Source organism: Labrus mixtus, chromosome 20 (assembly GCF_963584025.1).
Source record: "Labrus mixtus chromosome 20, fLabMix1.1, whole genome shotgun sequence".
Classification (NCBI taxonomy): Eukaryota; Metazoa; Chordata; class Actinopteri; order Labriformes; family Labridae; genus Labrus; species Labrus mixtus.
Genome location: NC_083631.1, coordinates 2851965 through 2870028, shown reverse-complemented (window position 1 = coordinate 2870028; position 18064 = coordinate 2851965). Strand labels below are relative to the sequence as shown.

At 39.0% G+C, this 18064-nt stretch overlaps 3 protein-coding genes across 4 annotated transcripts; 2 read left to right on the top strand and 1 right to left on the bottom strand.

Annotated features, from left to right (window-relative positions):
• Positions 1-184: 184 nt before the first annotated feature.
• zgc:103625 (methyltransferase-like 26 B) lies at positions 185-1640 on the bottom strand. The gene is made up of 7 exons (XM_061026789.1): positions 1589-1640; positions 1310-1512; positions 953-1115; positions 769-828; positions 623-690; positions 423-501; positions 185-344 (listed from the first exon to the last, which is right to left on the bottom strand). Exons 2-7 carry the CDS (start codon positions 1507-1509, stop codon positions 297-299), a joined length of 618 nt encoding a protein of 205 aa, XP_060882772.1. The 5' UTR covers positions 1510-1512; positions 1589-1640; the 3' UTR covers positions 185-296.
• A 1298-nt stretch (positions 1641-2938) lies between these two features.
• Positions 2939-7393, top strand: mrpl12 (mitochondrial ribosomal protein L12). Its single transcript, XM_061026711.1, has 5 exons — positions 2939-3131; positions 4296-4494; positions 4600-4668; positions 4812-4949; positions 6773-7393. Exons 1-5 carry the CDS (start codon positions 3073-3075, stop codon positions 6887-6889), a joined length of 582 nt encoding a protein of 193 aa, XP_060882694.1. The 5' UTR covers positions 2939-3072; the 3' UTR covers positions 6890-7393.
• A 2068-nt stretch (positions 7394-9461) lies between these two features.
• On the top strand, positions 9462-15561 carry slc25a10a (solute carrier family 25 member 10a). Of its 2 annotated transcripts, XM_061026951.1 has the most exons (11): positions 9466-9846; positions 11603-11722; positions 11812-11926; positions 12018-12066; positions 12611-12652; positions 12778-12821; positions 13277-13347; positions 13426-13518; positions 13606-13683; positions 13816-13872; positions 14034-15561. In XM_061026951.1, the coding sequence occupies exons 1-11, from the start codon at positions 9673-9675 to the stop codon at positions 14133-14135; spliced, it is 945 nt and encodes a 314-aa protein (XP_060882934.1). In that variant the 5' UTR covers positions 9466-9672; the 3' UTR covers positions 14136-15561. The 2 variants fall into 2 exon arrangements, with proteins under 2 accessions (XP_060882935.1, XP_060882934.1); XM_061026952.1 differs by lacking the exon at positions 13426-13518 and having other exon boundaries at positions 9462-9846.
• Positions 15562-18064: the final 2503 nt, after the last annotated feature.

Below are 18064 nucleotides of genomic sequence, written 5' to 3'. Positions count from 1 at the left end.
TGCCTTGCTCATTGGCACCTTGGCAGTGCTGAGGAAGTAAACGGTCACCTCTCCAGCTACCAGACCAATTTTCAAATTTGGTGCACACTGGGACTTGAAACAACGACCCTCCGGTTCCCAACCCAAGTCCCTACAGACTGAACTTCAAAAGGGTTTTAACTGTCTTCATCATCAGGTTAAAGGCAAAAATATGACATATGTATAAATTATAATGAAATGTTCTTTAACATATGGCTTGTTAATGTGCATGACTGTTGCATGACAAATCTTCAAAAACTTAAAGCAGTTTGGCTTCTTTAAAGTTTTCTAAATATGAGGCATTTGTAATAATCTTCCATTTCAACCTGTAAAAGAAGAAAACACACATGTAGAAGTGCTCTATTGTTGTAATTAAGAAATCAATGCTACACTCTGTGACTCACTATCCTCTCCATACGCATCCCGTTCCCATAGGCCATCTGTCTCAGCACATCGATGTCTGGAAGACCCCACTCTGGATTCCTGCATCAAACATTTCATGCACCACTTTATTCACACTGTGACAGCAGAGCATCACCAGAAACAGATTTCAGTCATTCTCTTTTCGCTGTACGATATATTGGAAAGACAGAACTCTCCTCACATCTTTCGAAGCTCTTCATCCAGCTGTTCATTACAACTCGGGGTGATGGTTCCATTGATAGCATACACCTGGGGCGTGTTTAAGAAAAGGAAATGCTTAAATTCATGTTTTTCACCTCTAAAATAAACAAAGCTGTTGGTACGTACCCCGTATGTTATCAAAAGACCATTCTGCCTCAGGATCTGACCTGCTCCATTGAAAACACCCTGGGAGAGTTCATTTTTAGAAGAAGTATATGAAACAGAAACAAGCACAGTTACACATTTCTGAAAAAACAGTGCAACTATTGCAGTATCTAGACTATTTTTTTTTATAGATAAGCAGACCAACCTGTGCTGTTTTGAAGGAGCTGTACTGCAGTAAGTTAATGGCCACCACTACATCACAGGAGTTGCGAGGAAGGCCTGCCCATTTCTCCCAAGGTTCACTGGCATCCAGGTGAACGGGCTGCAGCACAGTCTTCATGTGGGTTGCCGCAATGTATGCTTTAATGCTGTAAGACAATATTCAGTTCATTCATTTGACATTTATATTTCATTATCAGTCCCTCACTGCTGTTTCATATCCATAACTGAAATATGTACACCTTACTGTGACTACTGTATAAACATTCATTTTGATCTTTAATAGGTCGTGACTGATTTTTTAGACTGATCAACTATTAGAAGTCTTTCTTTTTTAAGAAACCTGTCTCGGCACTCTTCTTTGATGTCTGATGGTTGCCAGGTAACAAAAGGTATTTTCTGGGCAAAGCGTATGACGTGCTGTCCTGTTCCAGAGCCCAGCTCCACGGCAAACAGCTGCCTGTGGGACTGGTCCTCCAGCACATCTTCAAGCACTGAACACAAACCCTCCCAGTTCTTCTCTGCCCGAGGAGACAGCAGCATGGTCTGGGGGAGAAAAAAAAAGAAGCCGAATGACTTACAATCTTGTCATGTTGTAGGCCAGTCTGTGCATTGATCTTACCTTCACTTGTGATGGTTGACAGCAACAAGTCGGTTGGATGACTACAACAGCAGATGGGTGCAGAGATTACTTTGGTTAAGAGGATTCCCTCTGTGCTCCTCCCCAGTGTTCAGCTCAGGCTCCGTCCAGGTAGGTGAACAAACAAGAATAGAAAACAAAGTGAACAGAACAAAACTCCATTAATGTAACATATTTGTGTTTATATACCTGGTTACACACTGTACAATGTTGTGACAACAAATTTCCCCCTGGGGGACTATAAAGTATTGTATTATAGCAAATATTTAATTCATTAATCTATTAATAAATACCATTTAATTTTATTTCCAAATGATTCACAAAACAAAAAAACACAACCACAATAAAAAAAGACAAAAAACAAGCTATAAATAATAATATTGTTTAAACTTTAAACATTACACAAAAAATGTTTTCATAAAATATAAAATAAAAAAGATGAAATACATCATAATGAACGGTGTAACGAGTAAATACAAATAAATATGATAACATTTATTTATTTTTTAATAATAATAATAATAATTTTATTTATATAGGACTTTTCAAGCCAGAGGCACAAAGTGCTTCCCATAGACAACATACACAAGACAATCAATGAAGGAAAGAAAAGCAGTTACGGCAAAAACACAAAAAATGAAAAGAGATTAAAAGAAAGATAATAAAAACAATGCTAAAAACATGACAAAAGCTTAATTATATGATTGAACAACAGAGCTGTAATAAGTAAAACAGATAAAATTAGTAAGCAGATAAAACGGTAAGTGTGGTAAATTCATAAACAGCAAATGATTGTTACAACAATTGTTACTAAAACCAAACAATTATTGTGCATTTTTAAACATGAACGTAACAATTACAGCATCATCATAATGTTTGTAAATGCAATAGTATCTGTGAATTTAATCCCTTATTTGATCGATTTGATGAGTGAATACTGCCCTCTTGTGGCCACAGTGGATAACAGCAAGTAAACAATTTGTAAATGATTTGCCAAAACAAACCCTGAATCGTGTTAAATAACTTTAGTTATCTAAATTAAGTGGGGGATAATCTTAGACTATCAAGAGGAAAATCCATCAAAAAGTTAATTCGTGTAAAACGGGCAGCCGATTTAGCACATTACATCCGTTATACATCTAATGAAATTAATGATATATTTAATTAATAACTGTTATGGTATGTGATTAATACATCTGTTTGCCCTGCTGATTTTATTTTTACACTTATATGAATAAAAAACAACTTTTAGAACGATTCGTGTTTTACATTTCGTTATCACATGTATCTTGTCCCATATTGGCTCCCGTAGTTCTACACACAGTTCACGCATTGCCTTGTGGGTAGGTCAGAAGCCGAGAGGACGCCATGTGCTTTTGAGGCAGAGGATTTGGAAGGGGACTTGGCTGTCATAAACTTTGACTCTTTTTTTAGGGGGACACCGGGATAAAAAGGCTTCAGTAAGCATGTACTGCACCAGTCACTGCCTCCGGACCGCGCTGCGGGCTGCAGCGACCACTCACCGGTACGTAATGACGTAATGATGGACCGAGCTGCAGCAGTCAGTCATGTAACACCGGGGCGCTCACTTAACGGTACATTGGGGGTTTGACTGCCCGCTTCCTCAAGGACAGACAGGCGGCCAGTCACTTTAGTGGGGGGGGGTCTGTTGTTACTCTATCTTTATGTAAATAAAGAAGAGTTCCTGTGTCAGAGAGAAGCTTCAGGGTTGTTAGCAGTGTTTAAATGAACTTGGCTTACCTTAGCTAGCGTGGTTACTTTAGCCGGTAGTAATTCAACCTTTATTGTCTTTAATTGAACAGCGTTACTATTTGATCCCTGTAATAAACAATGTGTCCCAGGTTCAGGTTGAGATTGTACTCAGAATTACAGATGTAGGAGATGTTTGCCTTCCCCTTTCCAGAGCAGCTCTGTCCATGTCAGCCAAGGTCGAATTTGTGTTCCTGAATATTCAGGTTATTGCTGCTTGAATATCCAGCAGCTACATCTCTTAATGTGTTAGAATAAGGGCAAGCCTCTGTAACTACAGTATACAGCAAAGAACTTACTGTAGAAACAGTAATAGCTGTAGTGTCTACAACATTAATCCCACACATGTCGTTGCCATCCTGGTGTTTAGGTAACCCTGACCCCCAAAGGGTCAGAGGTCATAAATAAAGGGGTCTAAAAGGTTATAAGGTCTAAAATATAGCTCATTAAAGTTTGCTTCTGTATACTTCCCTCGTAGTTTCACATCTTGAGGATGTTGCCTTGTATTTCATTAGTTGGTTTTCTATATGAAATCAACGGACAGCTTTCTCTAATTCCTAAGAAATTGGCAACCAGCTTTTCCACCAGTCTAAAGAACATCAAGTTATACATGATGAAAGACACAGAAAGAAAATCCTCTGATTGCATTCATCATAGTCATTTAAAGGTCTTACACTGCCTAAAATCCAACTTGTTAATCTTTACTTTCATGTGTGGCATTGAAAGAGTCGCACTGTATGAAAGAGAAGGCCTGGAGATCTGGACCCAATGTGATGCACCAAGTGGTGTCTGTAAACCTTGTAGTAATAGGGCAATGGTAAAATGTCTTCCATGGCATGAAGGAGCTGTAACAGACAAAATACGTCCATCTGTATGTGTGTCGATATTTATTTGGCTTATCTATTTCCATACTTTCTAGGCAACATCTTCAGCGGCAGGCACCAGCCCTGTGTGTTTTACGACACCTGAAGACCAGTCCAGCCACCCACTCAGATGCCATCGCCACCCCTCAGCTGGACGGAGCACCCAAACAGTATTCTCCTAAAATCCAGCAGCTCGTCAGTGACATAGCCAGCCTCACTTTGTTAGAGGTATCGGATCTCAATGAGCTCCTCAAGGTTGGTGCCAAACTTGCTTGAAAAGCTGAATCTGAACCACAGTATGCCGTGTCAGAAAGAGACTCGTGGTCAATCTGCTCATCCTGTTTTCTTTGTTTTCTGCAGAAAACTCTGAACATTCAGGATGTTGGAATGATGCCGATGGCAACAGCAGGCGGACCTGCAGCGGCACAGGTGATCTTGTTTTTATAGATAAAGCTCAGGGGTCACAACTATATACATTTAAATTTAACATAACACTGCTTTAACAGGGTCTACATGTTTATCACTGCATGTTTCACTAATCATCTGTTCTCTTTTTCTGTGTGTGAAACCAGGCCACAGAAGAGGATGATGTACCCATCAAGAAGGAGAAGACTCACTTCATAGTAAAACTGACAGAGTTGAAGGCTGCTGAAAAAGTCAAGCTTATCAAGGAAGTGAAGAACTGCATCCAAGGCCTAAATCTGGTTCAGGTAAGTCTCAACCAAAGGGATCTTTGTCTCCTGAAGGTACCATACTGAGTGTACACTAATGAACAGTCATTGTGGGTAATCAGACAAGAAATAAATAAAGTATGAACACAGGAAAGGAAGAGGAAAGAAAAAACGATTTAACAATACTGACTATTCAAAGTTCTGTTTAGAAACATTAATGTTGCAGGATCTGTGTTTATCAAGAATTCTTAACACCTTAAATAGCTTTTACTTTCTGGTCATACAGATTTAAAGTGATGGAAATAATAAGTGTTATGGAGAACAAACCGTATGACGTATTTTTGTAGGCCAACCCGGAAGTAGCATCTCCATGGGGTCTAATGAGAATTCACCTCTGGGATGTTTTCATTGGATTTTGGATCATTGCAGAAAATAATCTGTGTTAAACACACGTTTCTGAAGCGTAGGTGTTTTGTTCATCAGGATGAGCTTCACAGATGAACATCATTTTTTATGATTTTTTTTAAGCATTAATGCAGCCAATAGAAGTAAAAAAACATTATGCTATAGCAAACTACACCATGGCTGGATGATTTTGATGTCACTACTGTTATGCTTCAGACGATCTCCGATAAGCTAATCAGCGATCTTTACAAGCTAGCGAAACAGTCTGGAAAGTACTATATAGTGGAAAATCTGCAAGAGTTTTGCAAGAGCATTGAAAAACACGACTAGAGGCTGTAAGGTGGACTAGTGAGAGTGTTCCCGGCGTTTGTGTCCGGCAGGATGACGTTTAATGTCCCCGACAACCACTGTAGTATCATTTAGCCACTTGTTCGCAACCGCCTTTTTAAAGATGAGTTAAAAACTTCAAAATTCACAAGTGGGGGTATTACCTAACGTAGTTTATGTCTAACAAAACACCAACATCTCTTCAGCTTGTGTTAACCACAGACCTTATTTCAGGCGTCTAACCACAAACCCATTCAAAATCCTCATTGACTTTGAGACGTTAGACCACATGGCGCTCAAATGCTAACAGCTGTCCTTCAGTGGTCTTAGACTTTAGGGGGTCCTTTGGTGTTTGGTGGAAACTATGATGATTAATTCATCAGTCTGGATTTCTGACTGACTTTCTGTAGCACATCATGTAACAAGAAATGTTAGTCCACCAGGTGGGCCGCCCAGGTACATCAACAGCTGACTGAGTATATTTTCCAACTGTTTTTGAATGATTTTTTAATCCATACGCAATAGCCATCTAAGATGATAAACTAATGGACAGTCTCCCTCGCTCTCTGCCACTTGAGTTTGTGGTGTGATTAGTGTCTGGATGCTCTGCACATGATCAGAGAGAGAGAGCAATGTTTGTTCCTCGTTGGATTCAAAGATGGAGGTGTGATGTCAACTGTTACATCTGAACCTTTGCTGTCGTTGTTTTAATCGTATTTAGTGCAGCTGGTTGCTACCAATGTTTTTCAATGTAAACATGTAGACTATAAGATTAGACTAATAAATAAGAACAAACAAAACATATATATATTCTGAAAACAACCAGCAGATAGATCAATTAATGGAAATAGTGTCTTGTATTTTGCATGCCTTCTTAACATGTGACTGTTGTTTTTTAAAAATCTAAATGTTAATTTGTTTGTATTGCTTTATAGTTCAGCACATGAAACAGAGTTTGAACTGTCCACTGTTTTCTTAAGAACAGAACTTTGTCTAAGAGCTGACATACTGTCTCTGGAGGCTTGTAAATACCACTATATAATACTGTTTCCTTATACATTTGTATTTGACCCATTTCTGTACCCGTCATACCTCACTTAATGCATTCATCTCTGTCCTTAACCATCCAGGCCAAGAAACTAGTGGAGTCCCTTCCCCAGGAAATCCGAGCCAACGTGTCCAAAGAAGAGGCAGAGAAACTCAAAGCAGCTCTGGAGGCAGCAGGCGGCACCGTGGTGTTGGAGTAGATCTGAGGTTCTCCACCATTTTGCTGCTCCTGCACTTCATTCTTCATTCTATTATTTCCTCTTTTTTTTACAAGGCAAAGATCAAAGGATCATGGGAAACAAAAGAAATGAACAACAAAGAAATGCCTTCTGACATTAATACTGTCTTCTAACAGTGTCAGGCGGGGCGGCACGACTCAGACTGAACTTTCCAGGCATGCAGCCTGCACAACGGTGACCGCCCCAGTGTTTGCTCGCCCATTTGTCAGCTCATGATTCCGTCTGATACTGGTGTAGCAAAGGAGCTACAGAAACACTGGCATGGGTGCCACGTACGTCTGTTGGTCATTCTGTGTGTGTGTGTGTGTGTATGTTCAACTTTTCAAAGAATGGAAGATTATGCTTCAGGGTATCATTCCCTGTGTTATAAAACACCAGATACTGTAGTTCAGGGGACGGCAGGGCTGAGTCCTTGTGTTGCTCATAGACTTGTTGATAATGTGATTAAAGATGACACATCCATAACTTCCCCTGCTCTCTTGTATTCTTGTTATTATAACTTGTTTTTAAGAAGAGTAGTATTAGCTTAAACACTCCAAGCAGCACAATAACTGAAACTATATTATAACTTCTAAAATAATGGTCCACGGTCTTCAGCTTGTAGAACACTTTTCTAGTCTTCTGACTACTCAAAGTGCTTTCACACAGCAGTCACACATACACATTCACACACTGTTAGCCGAGGTTGCCATGTAAAGTGTCCATCAGAAGTAACTGATCCCGTTCACACATTCACACGCTGCCAAAAAAGCGGAGACTCTGGCTTAAGTGTATTACCCAAGGATGCATCGTACATGTAGTTGCAGGAGATGGAGATCAATCTTCCAGGTGAGAGACGACAGCATCTACCAACTGAGCCACAGACGCCCCCAGAAGTCAATATTTGAACCTCCAGTAGACTTCAGCTTGTTATTCTAATGCTGACCACTAGAGGTCGTAAAAGCTTTTCTAATCGCCTCAAACAGAACTAGAGCGGGTTTTTGGAATATCATCTGGTTTCTGCAACTACTTCATCACGTCTGAATGATGCTGAAATAATTTGGACATGAACTAAAAAGTTAAAGGTGTCCTCAAAGATAGTAAACATACATTTGGATGATAAAAGCAAGAGAAAACTAAACATGACTAAACTTTTTATAATAATGTAATTTTTTTTATTCAGTAAATTCCTATTTTATTTACTTTTTTTTACCATCTATACTTTACAAATTTGCGTACAAACAGCATGCAAATAAAGAAGCTCCTCCTAAAGTGAAGAGGAGATCATTTATACACTGAACAAACACTAGAGGGAGTCTTAAGCGTTAAAAAGCAAAGGTAAAACACACACTACATTCATTCTGTTAAAGAGTCTGGGATGTCATGACAGTATCCAGGACCCTGAAACTGATGCGGCTAAATAAAAATCCAACAATCATTCAATTTATAATGTCCAGCTGTGCTTTTACAGATATGACAGGTCCAGATGTCTTGTCTGAGATAAAAGTTCTCCTGTGTATTGAAACTTTGCAAGAAATCAGAGAAGAGAAAGAGCAGAGACGGGTGAGGATGAAGTATAGGAGGAAGCGTACCACTTATTTGACTACAAAGAGTAGCCCCCCCCCCACCCCAGTGGAAAAACTCAGTAGTATCCAGTCCTGGTGAGAAATAATGACACCTAATGTGTTGAAAAGAGAACCCTATTGTGTTAGTGATGATGGTTTCAGTTTGATTTGTAGTGTTGAGACAGGGACTTTAATGCGGGAAGGCAGCACTTGAAATCAAATCCAATCACTCAACTTTCATGGGGATAAAAATAACAGACAGACAAATCGAAATGAAAGTAAAACTAGATTCAACCTGTGCATAAGTATGGAGAAACATCCTCAAGGTGTAAAGAGACAAATATTAAAGAACTAGATTATGGAATGTGTGGCAAGATAAAGCAATTGCAATGAAAAGTATTTATTATATTATATTGCTTTTTTTCTGTACTGTGTTGTCTTGCTATGACGCAGGACGGACCCCTGATTCAGGGCTACCACTGTGCCATTACACGTGTCTGCATGTGTTGGATCCTGCAGCAGCGAATGTTCGCTCTCCTGTCTTGCATTTTCTCTGACTTGGAGTGGGTGTCCAGTTACTGTTTCTGTCATTTGTCATTGCCCTCCCACTCCCCTTCCAAAACTCCCTCTCTGACTCAGCAAACACAGAGCAGTGCCAGGCTGCCCATTCATACGGCTGCTGCACTGCTCATTAAAAACCATGTCATGCTTAAGAACCAAAAAGTCGACTAGTATTGAGAGCCGTACAGGAAACATGAAGTGAACTCTTAAAACAGCTGCTGAATGTTCCTAAGAAGACATGCATTGTGTGTGTTTTGTTTCACCCTTTCAGTACACGAGAAGGCAGTGTCTATTCTTGACAAATATTTGTTTGAACTTCATGACCTTTGAGGTGTGCAGGTGGAATCTTTGGATCCATAGATACAGTATTCACAGAACTACAGCAGCAGTCAACCTTGCTTACTATTTTTATATTGGTCACGTACGCTTCTTCTCTCAAACCAGCTGCACCCCAGTTCTTGGCACAGGCTGATGGAGCTGGTATATGAAGGCTCGCCACCTAGTTTAGCCACATGTTAAGCCAAAATGTCCAGCTCTACATTACCAGATTCACATTAAGGACAGTGCACTTTATTTTAGACTATAGTGAATTTAAAATGAACAGCTTCAAACCATGGACAGAAGTGAACAGGGAGATGGATGAAGACAGCACTAAGTTGTTCCAGCGACCCTTCACAAACCGACTCCTTGCCTTTTTCTTTTGGACTTTGTCTCACTGACAACATGCAGGAGAACCGCATTTCTCGTTGGTATTTTGGTGGAATCTCCTCAAGTGTGGCCGCCTGTTTAACACACCCTCTGGATTTGATTAAGGTAAATAATGAAGCTAACTGTGTTTTAATTCAAGATTAATGACAAGTAGCACACTTTCTTTTAATAATATTGGGGGAAATGACTGTTGTAGGCCTCACTGATCTGTCTGGAGTGTTTTTATGTTGTTTATGTGTTGTGGGAAATGTTAATAACATTTTTACTCTTTTATTGCCCTTTCTTTTCTTGTTGACACTCACTTTGGTAATAGCTCGCTCTTTTATAACCTTGATTATAGCAGTCAATTGGCTTGTTTTGATTCTTTAAAGTGCGTGTAATGATGATAGAAACATCCTTATGTTGCTTTTTTATTTCAGCTACAGCTATTATCCAGCTTTTGAATTGATTTTCTTCAATTTAGCACTCTCATGTTTATGGTGCTATTTAGAACTGACATTACCACTCTGGTTGAATTCAACCTTAAAAGTGCCATGTGAAGAAACTGATATATTAATATAATTGGATTGTTTTGATAATTTATGAGATTGTGCTTTTAAGAATAAGTAAGACCTTCAGGATTTTACTCTGTTGCCTGCATGCTGAACATGTAAGGTTGCCAAAGAGCAAAGAGTACAAATGCTTGCATTATGCAGCTTTAAGCTACTAATTCTAATGAATAATACTAGAGGGGGTTGTAGACAGGCTAGGGACATATTAGGGTTCAAAAAACATGGTAAAGTGTATTTTACATAAAATGTGACCTTTAAGTGTTTAAATGTTGTTTATGTGTTCTCCTGGTCTTACAAGAGATTGTTTTACATTCCAAGAAAGCTAGAAAAACAACTGTCTTAAAGTCTGTTAGCATTAACCCAAAGATAAAAGCTAAACCCGGCCTGATTGAAATTTTAAGATAAGTGTGCATTTCTGCATGAAAACTGATTGATAAAGACACACTTCAATTACTCTTTTATTTTTCAATGATTTTAAAGTCCCCATAAAATTTAAGCTACATTTGTCTGGTTTGAATCCAGATTTCCTGTGATAAATTATCCTTTATCTGCCATTACGTGCCAAATATATTTTTAAAAAGCATTATCTGACCATGTTTACATCAAATTATATTGTAGATGTCTGGAGATGACTCATCCTGCACTAAGGGGCGTTTACTAATTTTTTGACCAATTAAAAACCGACCTTTGTCAAGGTTAAAAGTCCATTCGGATTCACCCCAATGTTATGTCCCGCCTTCTGTTTTGTGATTGGTTCTATGCTGTTTCAGTTGATAATACGTCACTACATGGCAGTTAGATGCTCTCGAAGTTCCATTTAATGGAGATTGTAAGGCTGCCACTGTGCCATGACTTCTCTAATGATTTTCCAAAAACTTGTACCCTTTAGGATTACATTATCAAACAGCAAAAATCTCCATAGATTGGGCTGTCTGTATTTGGCTATCATGTCGAAGGCTTGAAAATGTACCCTATTCTTTTTTTTTTCTTTGAACACAAACTGAGCTCCCTGTAAGCGATAAGAGTATCATTAATCACAGGATCCATTGTGTTGCACAGCTAGATCCCAAAAGAGACTAACCAAACTCTGGGCCCTTTTTCAATAGTTTTCGTTAGGGGACCTTTTCGTCTGCATTTTCACCGTTACTTTTTTTTTCTTTTCTTGAGAACACAGGCTCCTGATCGAGAACGAAGAGAAAATGCTTTAGATGTTTGCCTTCTCTAACTTTACACATGTGCAGGTGATTCCTGCCCTCATTTAAAGTGTGACTGACCTTCCTCCCTTGCTGCCTCCATGTGGTCTTTTGTAGGTGCACTTACAGACGCAGCAGGAGGTGAGGCTGAGGATGATTGGGATGACCGTGAACGTGGTGAGGAGAGAAGGTGTTCTGGCTCTTTACAGTGGCCTCAGCGCGTCGCTCTGTCGGCAGGTGGATATTTTCAAACACATGTTTCAAACTGGTTGTTCATCTCCCTGCTGCTCAGCCTAACATTAACAGCTTTCTTGTTTTTCCTGCAGATGACGTATTCTTTGGCAAGGTTTGGTATTTATGAGACTGTCAGAGACCAGATGAACAGAGACAAAAAAGGTCTCATGCCTTTCTACCAGAAAGTCCTGCTGGGTGCCTTTGGGGGTAAATGCATCGTTACAAATCTCAACAGTTTTGGCATAAGGCTATTTTAAATGATGTTATTTGAGTTTTATTTAAACCCTTTCTTCACCAGGGTTTGTAGGTGGTTTTATTGGGACACCAGCTGACCTGGTGAACGTCAGGTGAGTTGAGTGAATCAACATGATTTTTATGACACCTAACTCAACTGTACTTCATATTATTAGGTTGAAGCCACTGCCTGCATTTTCACCATTACTTAATATTGATAATAATATTGAAATCTACCATTAAATAGAAACAATCCTGACGCACACAAACACTAAATAAAGCAACACGACTGCTGTTTCGCTTCTAAGAAAGTAATCCCTTCACTTTCAAAATATTTTTTTTAGAATCAGTTTTTAGTGCAAAATAAGTTCATAAAAGGAATTTGTTTTGGTGTAAAAAAAATAGGCACATAAATATAACAAAAACAGTGAGAGGCTTTAAATATTACTTCACAGTTGTGCAGGTATGAGCCTGATTTACAGTGTAAATATCTTACATTATACATGTCCAAACAGTCCAGTGTGTATAAGTCTAATGCATACAAATCTAATTTAGCCTGACAATGACTTTGAAATAGTCATTAGCCCTGGCCAGATAATCCCTCTGAAGGCCACTCGTTAATATGCTCTGATCTATTTTAATCTTTCATCCATGCAGAATGCAGAATGATATCAAGTTGCCTGTACAGCTCAGGAGAAAGTGAGTTTATATTGAAAATGGAAATAAGTCCAGTGCTTTGTTTTTTTTACGTTTAGAAAAAACTGACTATGTATATCCTAGTTGCATGCAAATCACCACGTACTGATATTTTCTTTTTCTACCAGTTATGTGCATGCACTTGATGGACTCCTACGTGTTTTTAAGGAAGGTGAGATTCTTAAACTTTACATTACAATGCAAATTTGTTTACTTCATACTCTAAGTTGCCCTACATAGGAAAAGTGTTATGGACGACTTGAAAAAAGGCCTTGAAGATGCATAGACGGATCATAATGTCATATGTACATAAGAAAACCAGTAAAAACACTGATACTGTGAAAAGTCCAGTTACACAAAACATTGCTTTAAAGGCAAAAACATCATAGCGTCAGATGCTGGTACTTCATCCACCTTCCCATGTCATCCTCTTTACTTCATGTTCTGCCTCCTGAAACAGGCTTCACTCTGATAAGAAAAGGATGCATTTATAACATTACAAATGTTTTCTGTAAATAAATGTTAGCTCAGATATCACCACCTTGAAAGCCCCATTTTAAGAACAAACCTTTTCATACCTCATTTTGTCTCCCTCACGTTCCTCGCTCTCTTTTGTGAATTTTTAAGAGGGACTGAGGAGTTTGTTCTCTGGTGCTACTTTGGCCTCTACCAGAGGTGCACTGGTCTCTGTTGGACAGGTAGGAACATCTTCATTTTACAACTATTAAAATCATTAGAATGCTGCTGCACTATTTGATGCATTTTGCTCCCTGCAGCTGTCTTGTTATGACCAGTCAAAGCAGTTGGTTCTGGCTACTGGTTACCTGACTGACAACATCCTAACTCACTTCCTGGCCAGTGTGTTTGCAGTGAGTCACTCACCTCTGTCACTTTTGATTTGATATCACCAGATTTTCCAATCTTAGATAATGTTTTTATTTTCACCTTTCTGTAAGGGGGGATGTGCCACCATCCTGTGCCAGCCCCTTGATGTTGTTAAAACCAGACTGATGAACTCCAAACAGGAATATGGGGTAATCTGTGTACAGCACATGCTGTCTCTGTGCTCTTATTGGTTGAGGTTACTTGGGGAATTTCACTGACATGAATGTTTTATTCATTTGTGCAGAGAGTTACTCAGCTTGACGTGTATCTTATTGTTGCAGAGCGTGTTTTACTGTCTGACAGAGACAGCAAAGCTCGGTCCAAAGGCATTTTACAAGGTAGACAACGTTCACTGTAATACTAACAAAAAAAAGCTTTAAAAAAGAAGTTTTACACTGCTCCCTCCGGTTTATAAACTGTTTATATATTCATTGTGCAAAAGCTGTTCTATTTTTACCTTTTTTAGACTTGCTGAAATAATAATGTGATTTATTTCCAGGGACTAGTTCCTGCGGCGATCCGTCTCATCCCTCACACAGTCTTCACCTACTTATTCCTGGAACAACTGAGGCAGCGTTTCGGTGTCATGGTTGTCGCCTGACAGCGTTGTGATGAAATGATTCCTCCAAGTTCTCATGGGCATTTTTATTTTTATTTTTACAGTGTCCGTGCTGCTTGGTGTTGGACTTTATCTCTTTTCTGATTTCCTCTCTCAAAGTCAATTAGATAGAACAAAAACCAGGAGGTCACCTGCTGGTCCCATTTCCTGAGATGAACTGTGAAACTAAAAACCACTTACCAACTTCTCTTGTGTTTTTTTTCTTTTTTTTTAAATAAATGTGCTTGTTTCTACCTTTTGGAAAATGTATCAGTATGTTTGTGTGTGTGGTTTAATGTTTTTTCATTTATAATCATAATTACTATAAAAAAAAGTACATTAAAAATAGATTAGATTCTTTTTTAAAGGAACAGTGAATAGGATTTAGTGCCATCCAGAGTTGAGTTTGCAGAATGCAGTTCCTCCCATTCGTGTATGTAGGAGAACCAACACAGTGGAAACTGAGGCCTAGGCCACACGTAGCTGGGTATTTTTGAAAAGGGAGGTTTTTCTGTGCCTTTCATTCACACGTGAACTGTGTTTTAGACCACTGAAAACGCACCTTTTGGAAAACTCCTTCTGTAGACGGAGAAAACTGAGCTTTGGGCTTGTAGCGTCACACTGTGCGCCGGTTTCTCCTCCGTTTGTAATGATTGTGGGGCGCTGTCACTTTCTTAAGTGCGATGGCAGTAGTAACCAAAATGAGTGCTGGTTTTAATGTTGCTAACTGGACCTTTTGTATGCTTACACATACATACACAGTTGCTCTCTGTTTACGAGTAGAGGCGCCTGAATTGAAAACTTTGTAATTGAAATGGTCATTGCACAGGAATGGCGAGAAAAATGTAGCATGTCAAGGACATTGTTTTTGACTCATCAAGCCGTAACAATGCGTTATACATTTTCATGTGGACGAAGATGTTTTCGAGTACTTAGCGTGTGTGTGGACCAGATTCTTTTTTAAAAAGGTGGAAAACCTCTGTTTTAAAAAATACCCTATTGCGTGTGGACTTAGCCTAAGTGACAATATGTGATTGGCATTCTTCATACCCTGTGTTTTGTTTGTCCATTCTGGGCTTCTGTAGAAACCTGCATCCATACTTAAGGACATGCTTCCTGTGTAGTAATAAAGGTCACTCCAAGGTAACCCCACAATGCAGCTATTCTAATAAGTTGTTGTTATAAAAAACGAAGAATTTACCGTACTTATGTGTCCGTGTTGTGCAAAGAAAGTCAAACAAAAAAATCTGTAAAGGGGGAACTGCCTTTAAATCGATATTTACTTTTCAATATATTGATACTCGACTTGTTCTGTCGCCTTGGACACACTCATAAAAAGAGTGTTTATATATACTGTGTATTGTAATTTTAATGATATGATGCAGGATTGGATGTTTCTGTTGGAGTATTTTGTGGGGAAAAATTGCTAAAAACAGTTTTAATTATTAAAAACGTTCTTAATTTATTTTTGTGGTTCTCTGCATTTTTACAATTTAGCCTCGTATTGCTGTGTATACTCAGCTACCTGTCAGGTCTTCTTCTCTTTATCTTGAACAGGACTACCAGGTTCAGCATGTACTAGACTGCACAATGGCTCCCAATTAGGATCACTTAAATCAATTGGACTATGACTATGCTTTTATAAGAACAATCAGTGGCTTTTTTAAAATCTGAAAATTCACATTTTTTTACTGAAATTCTGAGAAAAGAAAGGAGATGTGAGTCTTGGTTCAGATGCAGCATGTGGTTTTGTAACTTACCATTATCATTTGTTTTAGTTCCAGGAATTATTTTCAAAGTAAAACAGACACACACAATTCATCATGTGAACTTTAAAGACACCTAATTACTTTTCATGTCCGGTTTACTAACTGATACCATTGACATCGGTACTTGAGAGATGATGGTTATTTCAGGGTTGTGACAGCTCTACATTTGATGTTCTTCCAATTATGTAAAAGTACAAAAAAAAACAAGAGAAAAACTTTCTTCTGTAGTCAGACTTTTTTTTACTAACAAGAAATAAGAGAGTGTAAATGACTCTAAAGTTGCACGTGTACATACGTTTTTAAACATCCTTTATTGGTACTCTTACATTGTATAGTGCCGAACCCCTTAAAATGGTCTAAAACTGGTTCAGTCTTTGTGAGTTTCTCAGACAGCACATTAGTGGTTTAGAGGTGGAATATCGGACATTCAGAAACACAAGAGCATCACAACTCAACAAAAAAACACACACAATTAGTCACACCTTCCTCCATAGATCACAAATACCTACCAATGGATACCAATAGATCTTTGAACAACACACAAAATTCATTGCCAACAGTAAAATATACCAGATATTTTATAATAGTAAAAAATATTAATACAAGAAATCCCCATCCATCATGTGGACATCTTTTACAGTACCGTGAGGCTTAAAGGTACACATTATGAAATTATTATAAAGTCAATTTACAAACAGAACAGGACCACCTCTCTAACACAAATTCAATCTGTGCCTTATCAGCTCTTTAACCTGTGACTCCCTAAAGATATTATGAGCCTACCTAACACCTTCTGTTTGTCTCAGTTCTCAAGACCCTCCCCTCAAACTCCACTCTTGTCCACTCTCCTTTCCTCCCAACACGAGAACCACAGGAGGATGCTAACAGCTCCACCTCAACCCCCTCCAACCAAAGCTTCATTACCCAGGTTCCTCTCTTCCCTGTCTGGGTTATTTTGATGCCTGTTTTTCACTGGATGCTTACAGTGCTCACTCTTTGGTTTGGAACAGAAGCTGATTTGAGAGAATGAGCGATGGCTTCACATTATGGAAACGTTTGTGGGATGGAGAGGAAGCCAGGCTTTCCTCTCGAGGTCTGACTGTGAATCTGAGCCTACGTGCCTCCTCTCTCTCTGCTCTGGTCTCTGGCCTTTTTGCAGCTGACCAGAACAGAGATCTTTGCAGTAATAGGAGCTGAAGCTAAGGGGGTGGATGTTAAAAAGACATTCAGGAATGAGGTTTTTGTGAATGGTCGACCAAAACATCAGCTTCATTGGAGTATTTTGTTCAAAGCCACGCAAGCAAAATGTTCTATTGAACTGCTGTTTTAAACAAAGCAGGTCACAGCGTGTGTGTTCTGTTGTATTCACAAATTTAAATACCATTCAATAAAACTGGGAATTGGTCCAAATAACAAACACAACAAGATGTTGGTTTGTGTGGCCCATTGTTGTCTGTATTTATCTTTGTTCTCTTTATGAATCAAAATGCATTTAGTTAGGGAGCCAAGCTAACGAGCCATTTCAATCTCACAGCAAAATGATAGTACGCTCATGATAATGATGAGGATCGAAAAGTTTTTAGCAGATTAATAGTGTTTATCAAATCATCTTAGGGAGACATTTTGCAATGCAAACACTCAAATGAAGTGTAATGGTTTGATTCCTCATTCCTCAACATTCCTCTTGAAGAATATCTAATTGCCACATTTACCATGCAGGTCCAAAAAACATCTTATAGTTGTTGTCTGCAAAGCCCAAATGATAAGAAAAGTCCATCCTCTCCTTCTTTTGCTCCACTTTTCAGTGTGTGCTCAAACAGGACAATTTTACAGATTTTCCCTTTGTGACATCACAAAGGGCAGTAACCCCTCCCCCAGGTGGGTGACACTCCCACAGCTAGGTGTTTGTTCTGCCCTCTGAGTCTGAGCCCTTCTCACCGTAAACAATAGGACATGGAGCGAGAAAGCCTGAGCAACCCAGTCCCTTCCAGAGAGGGGGCGTGGTCAGACACAGCTAATTTACATATTTAAAGCTACAGCCACAGAAACAGCCTGTTCTGAGCAGGGCTGAAATAGAGGGGTTTATAGGCGTGATTAAATACAGGATCAGATAGGATTTGTAACAACAAACTTCACAGACATGTTATGGGGAACTCTGAGAAT

What these genes read in the sequence shown, in the direction of transcription:
- zgc:103625 (XM_061026789.1), bottom strand. Translation starts at nt 1,509, where the DNA reads ATGCTGCTGTCTCCTCGGGCAGAGAAGAACTGGGAGGGTTTGTGTTCA. An exon ending in GTCTTTTGATAACATACGGG is followed by an intron (nt 691 to 768) that starts GTACGTACCAAC and finishes AACACGCCCCAG; the next exon opens with GTGTATGCTATCAATGGAAC. An exon ending in GGATGCGTATGGAGAGGATA is followed by an intron (nt 345 to 422) that starts GTGAGTCACAGA and finishes CTTCTTTTACAG; the next exon opens with GTTGAAATGGAAGATTATTA.
- mrpl12 (XM_061026711.1), top strand. Translation starts at nt 3,073, where the DNA reads ATGTACTGCACCAGTCACTGCCTCCGGACCGCGCTGCGGGCTGCAGCG. An exon ending in GCTGCAGCGACCACTCACCG is followed by an intron (nt 3,132 to 4,295) that starts GTACGTAATGAC and finishes CATACTTTCTAG; the next exon opens with GCAACATCTTCAGCGGCAGG. An exon ending in ATCTCAATGAGCTCCTCAAG is followed by an intron (nt 4,495 to 4,599) that starts GTTGGTGCCAAA and finishes TGTTTTCTGCAG; the next exon opens with AAAACTCTGAACATTCAGGA.
- slc25a10a (XM_061026951.1), top strand. Translation starts at nt 9,673, where the DNA reads ATGAAGACAGCACTAAGTTGTTCCAGCGACCCTTCACAAACCGACTCC. An exon ending in CCTGCTGGGTGCCTTTGGGG is followed by an intron (nt 11,927 to 12,017) that starts GTAAATGCATCG and finishes TTTCTTCACCAG; the next exon opens with GGTTTGTAGGTGGTTTTATT. An exon ending in CCTGTACAGCTCAGGAGAAA is followed by an intron (nt 12,653 to 12,777) that starts GTGAGTTTATAT and finishes TTTTTCTACCAG; the next exon opens with TTATGTGCATGCACTTGATG.